We start from the raw sequence: 13,348 nt of genomic DNA on the forward strand, positions 1-13,348 counted from the left end.
GATGTGCTGCTGATTGTCATATGTTATATATTATGCACAAAGAAGAAACGGCAGTTTATATTTTATAAAATATAATAAAGTTATAAATTGTGTGGTCAAATCAACATATGCTTGTGTATTAAAATTTTCTTTAAAAAGTACAACTGGTTCTAGAAAAGTAAGGGAAGATATTAACATAATATTTTATCTTCTCTTCTCTCTCCCCCAACCCCAACCAAATTTCTTCTTTCTGATGTAGTTTTTAATTTTGTTTTGTTTTGTCTTATTGGGGACTTTAAAGTGTTTATCATTTAAGAAGTGTGTCCGTCACAGTTAAACTGGAATGTCAAGCACTTAGAGGCAGGGCCATAAATCCATTCTGCTAATGTGAATCACCCTGTTTAACAGTTAGAGGCACAGGGCACAGACAGTCCTTCCAATGTAATGTGAATAATCAAGGGAGAAATGTTGAATTCCCCGGCGCCTGTCAGATGTTCCAACAAAAGCTTGGCTTCCCTCTTGCTTTCACAGCCTCTCCCCGCAGTGTGCTCCACGAGGCGTGCATGACCTGGTTTCTGTGAATTCTAGGGCAGTTCCAAAGTTCATGAAGAGGATGAAAGTTCCTGATTATCGAGACAAGGCGGTCTTTGGCGTTCCCCTCATCGTTCACGTCCAGAGAACTGGGCAGCCCCTGCCACAGAGCATCCAGCAAGCGCTGAGGTATCTACGCAGCAACTGCCTCGATCAGGTAGGGTCATCAGCCCCAGGCACAGGCCAGGCAGCACAGAGCACCAGCCAGATCAGATCCGTCCAGGGTCAGACAAGACATGCGCCTCCGAAAGAAAAGGCACTGTCGTCTTTAGAGGTCACTGTTTAATTTGACCAGGTGACATCCTCGTCAAGCCATGCGAGGATGTTTCCTCACTGGCAACTTGAAGGACGCCCTGGAGTGACTGCAGAAAGCTAACGCTGATCATTTGTACCTGTGATGGCTAATTTGTGTTCCCCAGAAACTGGGAGTAAAGCTGTCTACTGCATTTCCTTTTAATTACGGTCTCAATGCCACCATTGATTTCACAGCATTCTTTTATCCCTGTTTGTCTTTAAACTAGAGTTAGGTATTTATATCTCCCTTTATTAATTTTTTTTGAAGCAGCACCATAACTGTTTATATTTTTAAATTTATTTATATATATTTTAAATGTGCAAGTAAAATATGAAAATAATATCAGCTAAGTTAAATGTCCCTTCATCTTGTGGAGTTGATTAAAAAGCTCAAGCTGAACAAAATTTTTGGAGACCATTTTCTGTCTCCAAGACTGTGGGGGCCGCCACAATGGTGGACAATGAATGGCCCAGAATGCAACCTAGTCTATGATTAACCAGGCCAGGCCTTTGCTCCTCCTAATTAATACTCATTAGTTTCTCTATTAGACATCCTGTCCAAAATAAAAGCCATGTTTCTGCTTGATCAATTGCAACCTTGAGTATTGAGGGTATTTTCAGGTAACTATTCTATAATGGCTTCTATTCATCTTACTCTTTAATACTGTGTGAAGAATCTGTGCCAACCTAAGGTTATTTGCACTTTTCATTGATTTACCCTTGGCCTTAAGCTAAGTGGACAGGAATGAGCTAAGCCACCCGAACTCATGAACTGATGTCGTCTCCACCCCAGTGCTGAGATCATACTTAGAATCAGGATGGGCTCTTGATGAATCAGATAGCAGTTTTCAGTGGAAAAGAACAGGAGTAACTTCTTCATTCAGTGCCATCACTGATTGAACTCAATGCATCATGCCCTTTTCCCTTCCCACTCTTAATTTAGATAATACACACATCTACATTTTTTCACATTTAGATGTCACAGTGGAGGTAAACATGGTTGCTGTTACCATTGTGGTGGTGATGGCTGCTCTGTTGAGAAATGGCCTGGATGGCTTGCCTGTTATTTCTCAGAAAGAAAAGCAACAGACCACTTGTCTAAAACCAACAGCACTCATCTTTGGCAGATGCCCCAACATTAATTGACTTGTGAGTAACATCCCGATGAAGCAATCCAATGAAGCTGATAGTTAAGTGTTAGATTTTTTTTTTTAATTTTAGAACTTTAACCAAAGGCACACATTAATCAAAAGTAGAAGGTCTATGGGTATTTTACTGAGAAAAATTTTTGGAGAGGTGGGCTCAAACATTTGCCAATACGCTGGCAATTCCCTGGTGGCTCAGATGGGAAAGAGTCTGCCTGCAATGTGGTTCAATTCTGGGGTCAGGAAGATCCCCTGGAGAAGAAAATGGCTTCCCACTCTAGTACTCTTGCCTGGAAAATCCCATGGCCAGAGGAGCCTAGCAGGCTACAGTTCACGGGGTCGCAAAGAGCCGGAAACAACTGAGCAACCCCACTTTCACTCTAGTTAATCTCTTTTGCGGTCCTGAAAGCGCTGCCACCATGCCCTTCAGCACAGGACTTTGAAGCTTCAACTGTACTTTTATTGGACTATTAGTATAGCAACCCACTCCAGTGTTCTTGCCTGGAGAATCCCAGGGCCGGGGGAGCCTGGTGGGCTGCCGTCTATGGGGTCACAGAGTCAGACACGACTGAAGTGACTTAGCAGCAGTAGCAGCAGCAGTATAGACCCAGGATTGTGTTTTGTGGAGAGTAGCCTGCTATTCAGACACGTTTTTCCAAACAAAGGTATATAAGACCCATCTCCCCTCTTGGCTGATTCTCTTTGAGTCTTTGGCTCTAATGCTTATCAGCAAATGCTCTATTAAGAGAAAACAGGGTTTGTTCTGGAATGCTTAAAGCAAATGCTGCAGTTCATCTACACTCTTCACTCAATAACTGTAACCTTTCCTAAGTGCCCAGCATGTTTCAGGGATATTAGGTATCCTGCGCTCACTGCCTCATTCGATCCCATACCCACCCAGGGCAGGGTTAGCCCCCAGGTGGCAATGGTGGAGCCAACATTTGCTTGAAAATCTATTTCCAGGGTCCAAGTTTTTAACAAATGCATTTCACTACCACCTGTTAGAATTGCTTGTCCCCAGTGATTTTGGGGTGATGCCACCTCTGGCATTGAGGGGCACTTTGAGAAGTGGCCCTAAACAGCTCACTGATGGATTCAGTGTCAGGATTGTGCTGATGGTGTTATTCGTTGTGTCATGTGGTATCTTTTCTGTAAGAACCAAAGAACTTTTCTTCCTCAGGCCCCAGCACCTGAAAGCATTGTTATTTGAGGGATAACTGGCCTGTTAGGTACACCAGGCTCATTCAGCTGGATATGCTTTCCTCTCTACACTGGCTGCGAGAATTATTGAAACCAAATGTACATTCTGCCTGTAGTTAATATATGTAACATGGGGGCATGCATGAATTTTGTGTGTGAACCTCATTCCTACTTCCTGCTCTCCTTCTCTATCTTTATTTTCCTATTGCTCTGATGGTCTCATCTATGATCCTTAATTTATAGATCACTAAAAGTCACTTTGAATTCTTTTCCTATACAAGATTGGCTACACACGCGTTGTAATATCACCACTCCACTCACTGCATAGTCTTTATGTAGAACGGAAACCAGTCCTGCCCTCTGTAGACTCTGAATAAACGTGTATCACCAGCACTGCCGCTGTTATTGATGCCAGTCTCCTGTTTGAAGCAAAAGTCATTCAAATGGAGAGAAGGAAAGTGGCACCAAATCCCCCTCAACCCCTGGTCCCTGGCTTATGCTTATTCCCTGTCTCTGTTTCAGGCCTGTAACTATTTTCTGTCTTTCTTTTTTAATCTGGACGAACACCACCCTGAAAAACAGTATGCTGGCAAAGCTTTATAAGAAAAAGGCTCATTTCGTGGACATGGAAACTGACTGTAAATGTAAACACAATGACCAAGTCAGCCCTTCTCTTGTCTCCGTCCAAAGAAAGAATCTGTCAGATGCCAAAGGGACTTTCACCTTAGCCAGTCCCTCCCTTAGGAAGCACTCAGTGCTGGCAAGGACCCCCTACCTTCATCAGCAAAGAGTGTGGGGGGCACACAGAGGGCCCCCTCTGGTCCCTGCAAAGAAGGCAGGCAGTAACAGTAAGAAATGAGGAGAAAGCAGAGAAACATAATAAGAAAACCAGGCTCAGGAGGAAGACTATCCTAGAGATTTAAGAGCCAACTCAAGCAAATAAAAGCCAGTGAATCCGAAAACAAAGAGGGACCAAAGAACAAGGAAGGAGAACCCGCCAGATAAGTGTTCTTCCTTCACCAATGGCACCTCCTCTGAATCGAAGACTCAGGTCTACACAGGATCCTGAGACCCCAGCCCCACGACTGTGCAGGACCAAAGGGTCTAAGATGCCCTTCCTCTTAAGCACGCTGACCGACTTCTCTGCTCCTCCTTTTACGTGGTCCCCTCCAACCACCTTCTCGGGCTGTCCCAAGGCTCAGTCTCTCACCCCAGACAGGGAGGCTCCCTCCCTGCTCCACTCCTTCCCCTCAGGCTAAGCATTCTTCTCAAACTGGAGGTTGTCACAAACAACTGAAGACAGCCCGACAGAGGTCTGAAACAGGGCCGCCTACATCCCCAAGTACAGAACATCTTCTTCGTGCTGAAACACAGTGTATCCATTTTCACCTGAGCAGTTGGCTGGAGATGAAATAAGGATGTTTACCTTCAATTATGAATCATTGCAGACATGGCCGTGTGTGAAAGGAGCAGGCTCTGTTGGCTGAGCTTTTATTTCTGCCCTAAATCAGCTACACAGAAGGGTAGATGATACCCAGGTTATACCCAGCTCCTGATGAGTATGGAGTCATCGCAGTGAGTGGCCAAACCTGCAAGGCTCCACATAAGAACCCCTACATACTGCTCTCAGGCATCTTTCTCTCTCTGGATAAAACCAACCTTTCTTCATTAGTGGCGCACATCCCTAAAGAAGAGGAAACACAAGTCCTGACAAACATCATTAAGTGCTGAAAGGATTAGCATAAGCAGGATACCAAGTAGGAGATTTAACATTATTTAGATGAAACTTGAATTCTAATGCAGCACTCATGCCCACGCTCTCCTTCTAATGGAGTAGCAAGTTTTAAAAGCCCAATTATGCCGTGAAGACACTTCATACTCAGCACAAGTGTCCTCAACCTGCTGCCTACCTAACATCATAAAATGAGATGTTCCTGGGTCTGTCTTTTTAAATTACACGTTGAGTCCTTGCTTTTCAAAGCTGAGTGTTTAGGTGGAAGACTAGAGAGGACAGTAAAACCAGAGCAGAGGGACACTCATCATTCATCCTTTTGCCCTGAAAATGAGAGATGACGTGCAAGAGACAAGCTTATGAAATGGATTTTGCATTGCTGACCACTACTCTTACCTATTAAGAGAGGATGTTGGAGCCATACTTTCTGGTACATGAGAGCAGGCTCTGCTGTGTAATTTGTGGAGTCTTGTGCAAAATGAAAAGTGCATAGAGATTACGAAGAATTTCAAAATGGCAACCACAGAGCATTAAACTAAACGTGCGTCCAAATGTGACTACCCAGGTCACCGGGCCACCAGCGACAGACACAGAAGCGAATGAAAGACATTTACACTTCTTGGGTCTTCTTCATAATGAAGCTGAAGGGCCTGGGGTTGCCTCCCATCGGCCACAATGACCATGGTGTCCCTAGAAGAAAGGCATTTTCAGTGGTTTCTTTGGTCCTCCACTTTTTAACTTACAAAAAGAAATTAGTCAGAAATGCGCATTTTATCGCAGCTGTGAAAGCTTTTTGAAGAGGAAGTGATGGTTGGCAAACCTGGGAACCCCCAGCCCTGGCTGCTCTACGATGATGGATAAGAAAAGCTCTTCCCTCTGGCCCCAGAAAAGGCTTCTACTTACCTCACCAGGAAGTTTTCCACTGCAGGGACCTGAAGCCCTGCCCCCAAATGGCTTAAACAATAGAAAATTCCCATGGTCACATAACAACAAGGCAGGTAGTAGGGCACTTGTTCCATCAGCTCAGTGCCATTTTTTACGACAGGGGCCCTTCCCATCTCTCTTCTGCCATTCTCAGTACTCCATCTGGAATCTGATTTCAGACCACCTTTACTTTTATTAGACTTAGAAAAAAAAAAATTCCTTTGGCGCTTCTAACAGAAGAGCCCAAAATCCACAGAACCCACAGATATTTCCCACGTCCCCTGGAAGATAAGGGTGGGATGGGAAGGTTACTGTCAGAATTTGAGGCTGAACAAATAAATACCTGACAACCCTCTGGACATCCTGTGAGATCTGAAGTCGAAACAAGCAGCACAGACCCGGCGGCTGGAGAGCTCCAGACACATCTCAAATCGTTGAAATAACAGTATCTGCTGAAACTAGAAAGAAACTTGGAGACAGAACAGTACAAAGAAAGCATCCCTGGGATATGTGTGTACCTGCACCTCACATGCACCAGAATCCACGCCGGCGAGGCACAGAGGACAACGAGGAACCTGGTCCCGCCACGTACACACACACACACACACTCACTCACTCACACACACACAGTTGTCAGCTTTATTCTTTTTCTAGAACACGATCAGTATTTCTCCACCGTCAAAAACAATAATAACAGGAATTCTCGGATGGAATACTCCCAACTCACAGGAGGAGCCCTGTTTGTGAATCACGCTAAGGAATTCACCTCCAGGGCACTTGGCTTCTGAGAACTCCCGTGCATCACGGCCCTGAGGCCCAGTCCTGGGCCTCCTTCCAGAATGAGAGATGTAAACACACTGAGGCTGGGTCTCACTCCGATAATCACTTATCTGACACCTTGAACTTTTCTTTTGACAGTACATGCTTTCTTCTCCTGCCTTTTGATGAAATTTGGAGTAGTCGCCAGAGGAAGAGAAATGTTCTTTAGATTCTTCTTGGCAATGTTTCTGCATTTTCTAGGCATTCCAAACCTTAAGAATCAAAAAGAAAGCAATTAATGTTTTAAATGACACTCCGCCTGAATATCCAATTCTGTGGAATTGGGGTGGTAAGCCTCAGAATGCAGAGAAGGATTACTAAGGATTCTGTCTTTATTGCCACAAAAAGTAGTGGTGTATAATTTCCCCTGTGTTCCATGCCTCTGATGTATACAAAACCCCGAGTATTCCCCAACTGCTTGGAATTCTTCCCTTGCTGTTACTGCAGTTCGAAAGAGTGAGGGCTGCTCTCCATTTATAGCAGCAACTGAGAGAGCTCTCCTCAGACGCTGGAGCTTGGGTTGAGACCGGCCTGGCACGCGGAGCAGCCAGGGAGGCGTGACTCTCCAGAGCAGGGGAAGAGCAGCCAGCGTTGACTCCCGGTCCGGCCACTGCCCACCTCTCTGACCGCTGGGAGCGTGGAAGCGGGCCAACTAGGGAGCCCTTGGGGAGTGAAAAGAGTGCAGATGGAGGGTTGAAGAACTGGTTTTGAGAAACTCAGTGCCCTGCGGGCATTTAAAAATAACAGACATACTAATGCACTGTAAGCCTGGGCTCCCAGAGAAGCTCAGTTCTTTTGGGGTGGCGGCAGGTCCACTCGAGGGGAGCCTACAGCATAACCTGGAAACCACTGCAGGACCCTGCATCCCCACAGGGCTCTGCTGCCCCTTGTTTATCCCTGTTGGGGCATCATCCCCATGGTGCCCTACTGCTCCATTTATTTGTCAAGCAGAGGAGTGTAAGTGCTAAAAATAAAAAAGGCATAAGACAATGTCTTGAAATCTGAAGAAAAAACACTCAGGAATCATTCTCACCAGAGCCATAACTTACATACCTAACAACTCACCAGCTAGAGTAGTAGGTGCATCATACGAGAAGCCTAAGTCACAAGGATTTTGGAGAAGGAAAAGCATAGAAGTAAGACTTTTCAATCAAAATACATGCTTATGATATTGTTTTGTTTCATGAACACATTCCCAATAAACCTTTCCCTCAAAGGGGCATTGGATATGGTTGCTTATCTGGTATCTATCAAACCTTCCATTGATGGAACTTTTTCAAAACCCCTACTAAAGTGCACACAACCAGAGGACAGGGAATTTTGTCTGGTCTGCTCACTGATGACTCCAAGAAGTTATAAGTATGCCTGATACATAATGGGTATTTAATCACTACTTGTTAACTAAATACAATACAATACAACAATACAATAATAACATCAGTGGTGTTTTAAGACTTGACAGGTTACAAAGCACAATCACATCTATTTTCTCCGTAGCCCTGTAAAAGGGGGTACTATTATAATTTTCATTTTGTGGGAGAGGAAGTCAATGTTCTGCTACTGCCCAGAGTAGCTAAATTAGTAATTTACAATTGACTAGTTTGGCCACAATTCCAGCTCACCAAGTCCTGGTCCCACTGCCTTCCCATCACCCCCCAGGTGCTTGCCTGTAGGAAGAAAATATCTGGGGCCAAAGGCAGCCTCACTGACACATCCCTGTGGCTTGTTTCAGGTGGGTCTTTTTCGAAAATCAGGTGTGAAATCTCGAATCCATGCCTTACGTCAAATGAATGAGAACTTCCCTGAGAACGTCAGCTATGAGGACCAGTCTGCTTACGACGTGGCGGACATGGTGAAGCAGTTCTTCCGGGACCTTCCCGAGCCTCTTTTCACCAACAAGCTCAGTGAGACCTTCCTCCACATCTACCAGTGTAAGTGGTACAGTGCCCAGCCTGTTCTAAAGCGCATCCATTCACCTAAAAAAAAAAAGTACATAGATTGAATTTTAATCGTACAGGTAATACATGCATGCGTGCTAAGTTGCCTCAGTTGTATCTGACTCTTTGCGACCCTTTGGATTGTAGCCCACCAGGCACCTCTGTCCATGGGATTCTCCAGGCAAAAATACTGGAGTTGGTTGCCATGCCCTTCTCTAGGGGATCTCCCACCCAGGGATCGAACCCACATCTCCTGGGGCCCCTGCATTGCAGGCAGACTCTTTACCACTGAGCCACCAGGGAAACCCTACAAGCAATGCATGAAGTATATAAAAGTTACAGGAGTAAACTTTGTTCACACTTTGATATGAAAATCTCCAGGCTGTATTTTATGCATTTGAAAATACTTTTTGACATAAAAACCTTCCTTCTCTCAATAGGGGTTTGTGTAAGATATATTTAAAAACAAAAAACAAAAAACTAACTTTCAATGTAATTTTAATAAACTTAAAATGAAAAGGGACACAATAGAATTTATTTTATATACAGGTGTTTTTAAAAAGAAAGCATTTCCTTGGTATATATGAAATCCAGATGTGTTAAAATGACTAGAAATCAAGGGGAAATTGTACTTTAATACCATGCATTTTAACTGGTGATAAGTAAGCAAAGCAAATCAAGGCTTAAGCTTAATTCAACTAATTTATATTTTCACTTAGAACTTTTTAAGTGATGTGAAGTTGATAATGCTCAGTGAAGCCCCTATAATTAATAATTAAAAATAGCAATTATTGATTTAAAGGCACACCCTGCTAAAGGTAGTTGCTAAGGGCAGAAATGAACACGTGGCTTTTTCCTAGCGGCACTGTTATGTTTACACAGCATCCACATGGGCTTCCTTTCAGGACTCCCCAAGGATACTCAGGTTCCACCGTCAGTTTTCCGTATCCTCCACTGGGCATCCGAGGATTCAGACAACTTTAGGTCATAAACACAGTACAGGATTCACAGTTCATTGAATCTGCAAATTCAAGACCCAAGTATAGGAAGAGCTGACTATGTATTTATCAGGAAAAAGCACTTGCCTGTTAAGTGAATCTGTGCAGGTCAAACCTTGTTGTTCAAGGGTCAGCTATAAGTATTTAATGGTCCAAGTCTCAATTCTTCAGGAAAAAAACACTCAGCCTGTGGACTTGTGGGTTTTTAGCAACATACGCATGAAATGGACCTTGACATGAAATTGATCCAACTCGAAGAGGATTCCTGCTTATTGAGAATTCTGTACTAAATGTATTTTAGGAGTTTGCAATCAAAAAGGATTATAATAAGTACCACTTGTCAAAACAGGATAAAGTAGTGACCCACTAAATAAATATTATCTTTTCAAAATGAATAGGTTAAGTTAGTGATACAGGTTGCTGGAGCCTAAATACAGGGAATTCATGTTTCTGCCATAAGAGGTTGAGCTGTGTTTTTTCAGTAAAGCCTCCCTTATGGTTTGGAAGTAGCATATATGAGCCTTTACATGAAATCGGTTCTTGGGTTATGGTTGACATCAGTCTAAGGTTAAAGCCAGATTATTTCCAAGAGATAAATGCTTTCAGCTCTTTGTGAGACGCACAATGCAAAAAAAAAAAAAGATCAAAGCAGGGTTTATTTTAGCTGAGCAGACATTTACTGAGTTCAGCTTATGTTCAGGGCACTGTGCTGAGCGCTGCAGAGAACATGGATAAGTAAGACTTAACTCTGCTCTTAGGCATCTTACAACTTAGGGAGACAAGACATACATAGATAACTGCAATACAGCAAAACTGGAGACATTCCATGATAAGTTACAAAAAGCACCCAATGGGGTTGAGATGAGGAATAAGGACTTGATGGAGAGGTGACAACTCAAGGTTGAGATACACAAGGAACACATGCTGAGTGAAGCAAACAGCACATGTGTCAGGCGATTATAGGATTTCCGTCTGGCTTGCACAAGGGTAACTGTCCAGTGAAGCATCAAATGACTCCAAAAATTAGACTGAGGCCTGTACCCAGGAAGGGCACTGAACATTAAAGCAAAGGGCTTATATTTGGTTCATTAATCACTGGAGAACCTTTGGGCGTTGTTGAGAGAGATGACCAGTTACAATGCTCTCAGCTATAAACACAGGACCCAAAATCCAACAAACAGTTGTTTAAACAATAAAGACATTATATAATCGCACAAGACAGAAAATCTGGAGTTGAGTAATTCCAGAGTTGGTTAATTCAGGGACACCATGGCTGAAGTGCGCCTCTCTTGGTTATCCCCTTAAGGTCACAATAGGACTGCCACAACTTCACATTATCATGTCTTCCCAAAATCACATCCAAAGGCAAGAGGTCAGCAGAAGGGGTCTCCTCAGGCATGTGTCTCTTTCTATCAGAATTTACAGAAGCGCCTACCTAACATTTATCTTGGTCCCACAGGCCAGAAAGTATACATTTTTCTCCCCTAAATCAATCACTGGAGAGAAGAACGGGGTTACCATTTTTGGTTTAGGCCAGTGTGGGTCAGAGGGAAGGGCCCAACCTCCCTGAGCACAATACAGCCCAAACCTGAACAGAACATGACCTTTCTTAGAGAAGAAAGAGACAGTAAGTATATCCCAGGCAGCCAAGCTTGTGCTGCAGGGCCAGTGTCCATCAGAACTGCTTATTTGACCCATGAATCCAGAAGTGGTGAACAGGAGCTACCGGACAGGACAAGAATGGAGGGTCAGGTAGCCAGCACATTGATTGAGGCTCTGAGTTACCTGCGGTGACTTCTAGTAGCCAGACTAGAAATAACAACGTTCCAGGGATAGACTCTGGTGTCAAGAGTTTTCCAATGTCTGTGGGGAAGAGGCCACTTCTCCCAGCTGGCTCAGACAGTAAAGAATCTGCCTACTAATGCAGGAGACACAGATTTGATCCCTGGGTGGGGAAGATCCCTCGGAGGAGGATATGGCAACCCTTTCCCAGTATTCTTGCCTGGGAAATCCAAGGACAGAGGAGCCTGGTGGGCTGCAGTCCGTGGGGTCAGGAAGAGTAGGACACGACTAAGCTATTATCACTTCACACTTCTTAACTCAAGTGAGCTCCTGATGGTATCTTTCACAGTGAGGGGAATAAGGCAGTGAGTCAGTCCTAAAAGCGGAAAAGGCAATGGCAACCCACTCCAGTACTCTTGCCTGGAAAATCCCATGGACGGAGGAGCCTGGTAGGCTGTAGTCCATGGGGTCACTAAGAGTCAGACACGACTGAGTGACTTCACTTTCCCTTTTCACTTTCATGCATTGGAGGAGGAAATGGCAACCCACTCCAGTGTTCTTGCCTGGAGAATTCCAGGGCCAGGGGAGCCTGGTGGGCTGCCTGCCGTCTATGGGGTCGCACTGAGTCAGACACGACTGAAGCAACTTAGCAGCAGCAGCAACAGTCCTAAAAGATCACTGATAGACACAGCCAGGGGGCAGCAAAATGCAGCACGGAGCACCCATTTTTCTAGGATTTTCCCTCTTAGTTACCTCTTACTGTTCAGGCCAGTTCTCTTTCAAGCCTGCATGACCAGGGCTCCCCGCCCCACCCCCTGCCCCACCACCACCTTCATCACCACGGGGACCACCCAGAAGGAGAAAGGCTTGAGAGGAGGGGGGACCTGGTTCCCCTTCCCACAAGCCCTGGGCATCCTGAGAGATACTTCACAAGCTAGGGAAGGGGGGCGATGGGCAAGAGGTTTGAAACAGGTGAGGCGGCAGACAGGTGAGTATCGAAAGCCAGCACAGGGTGCTCCTTGTGGGTCCAGCCTCGTCGTTAAGACCGTGAGTTCTGGAGTGAGACTGGGGGGTTCTGACACCGGGTCCAAAGCAATAACTTCTCTGTGCTCCTAGCTGTCCTCACGGTCACTGTTGATGACGACGAGGACCCCAAGGACCCCAAGCATGTTCGCAGGAAGGTAGCGCACTCTCCCCCTCCCCCGCCAGCTCCTTCTGCGGCTGGCCCTCTGACAGCCTGGCACCCACTTTTTCACAGATGTCCCCAAGGAGCAGCGGCTGCAGGCAGTGCAGGCGGCCGTCCTGCTGCTGGCCGACGAGAGCCGGGAGGTGCTGCAGACGCTGCTATGCTTCCTCAACGACGTGGTCCACGCGGTGGAAGAGAATCAGATGACGCCCATGAACCTGGCCGTGTGTCTGGCCCCCTCCCTCTTCCACCTGAATTTACTGAAGAAAGAAAGCTCCCCCAGGTGGGTTTTTCTCAACGGGAATGCTAATCCTAAATCAGGTATTCCCCAGGGCTACTAAAAAAAAAAAAAAAATACATGCGTTGCACTTCAACCTGGGGATCTGTTAGCACTTCGTTTATAATCAGAAAATGTTTGGAGTTGCAGCTCAGAGTCAGAGAATTACCAAGGTAGCATTGAAGAGTGTCCTCTGTGATTCAGAAAACCTGGTATTCTGTTTTGTATGTGTTTTACAAAATCTTCAATTTGAAAAGACTGGATTTCAGGCCCAAGCATGGCAGCTTGTGGTGAAGTAGTTTCAAACTTGGGGAAAAATGAATTAATTTCTCCCCCAACAGTTATTCCTGCCCTTGTGTTTTTCCAAGGTTTTCCATTTGTCAGACTCTTAACCTGCCTTGGGATATCTAAGATGTGTGGTCACTGTTTTTATTTGGAAATGAGAAAGTCTGGGATCTGGGTGGCATCCGGGCATGAAGAGATA

At 45.0% G+C, this 13,348-nt stretch overlaps 1 protein-coding gene and 1 long non-coding RNA gene across 7 annotated transcripts in view; one reads left to right on the top strand and one right to left on the bottom strand.

Annotated features, from left to right (window-relative positions):
* Positions 1 to 13,348, top strand: part of STARD13 (StAR related lipid transfer domain containing 13) — a 369,156-nt gene that overhangs the window by 347,139 nt on the left and 8,669 nt on the right. For 4 of the 6 annotated variants that reach the window (XM_055542381.1, XM_055542378.1, XM_055542377.1 and 1 more), the window contains 3 exons: positions 511 to 727; positions 8,417 to 8,615; positions 12,660 to 12,870. In XM_055542381.1, coding sequence (XP_055398356.1) covers positions 511 to 727; positions 8,417 to 8,615; positions 12,660 to 12,870 — 627 coding nt within the window. The remainder of the gene's footprint in view (positions 1 to 510; positions 728 to 8,416; positions 8,616 to 12,659; positions 12,871 to 13,348) is intronic. The other 2 variants (XM_055542380.1, XM_055542379.1) reach the window with 1 other exon arrangement.
* Positions 6,792 to 12,784, bottom strand: LOC129624444 (uncharacterized). Its single transcript, XR_008700956.1, has 3 exons — positions 12,650 to 12,784; positions 8,466 to 8,660; positions 6,792 to 6,896 (listed from the first exon to the last, which is right to left on the bottom strand). It is a non-coding gene; the product is annotated as an uncharacterized LOC129624444 (long non-coding RNA).

The sequence above is a fragment of the Bubalus kerabau genome, chromosome 12 (assembly GCF_029407905.1).
Source record: "Bubalus kerabau isolate K-KA32 ecotype Philippines breed swamp buffalo chromosome 12, PCC_UOA_SB_1v2, whole genome shotgun sequence".
Taxonomy (NCBI): domain Eukaryota; kingdom Metazoa; phylum Chordata; class Mammalia; order Artiodactyla; family Bovidae; genus Bubalus; species Bubalus kerabau.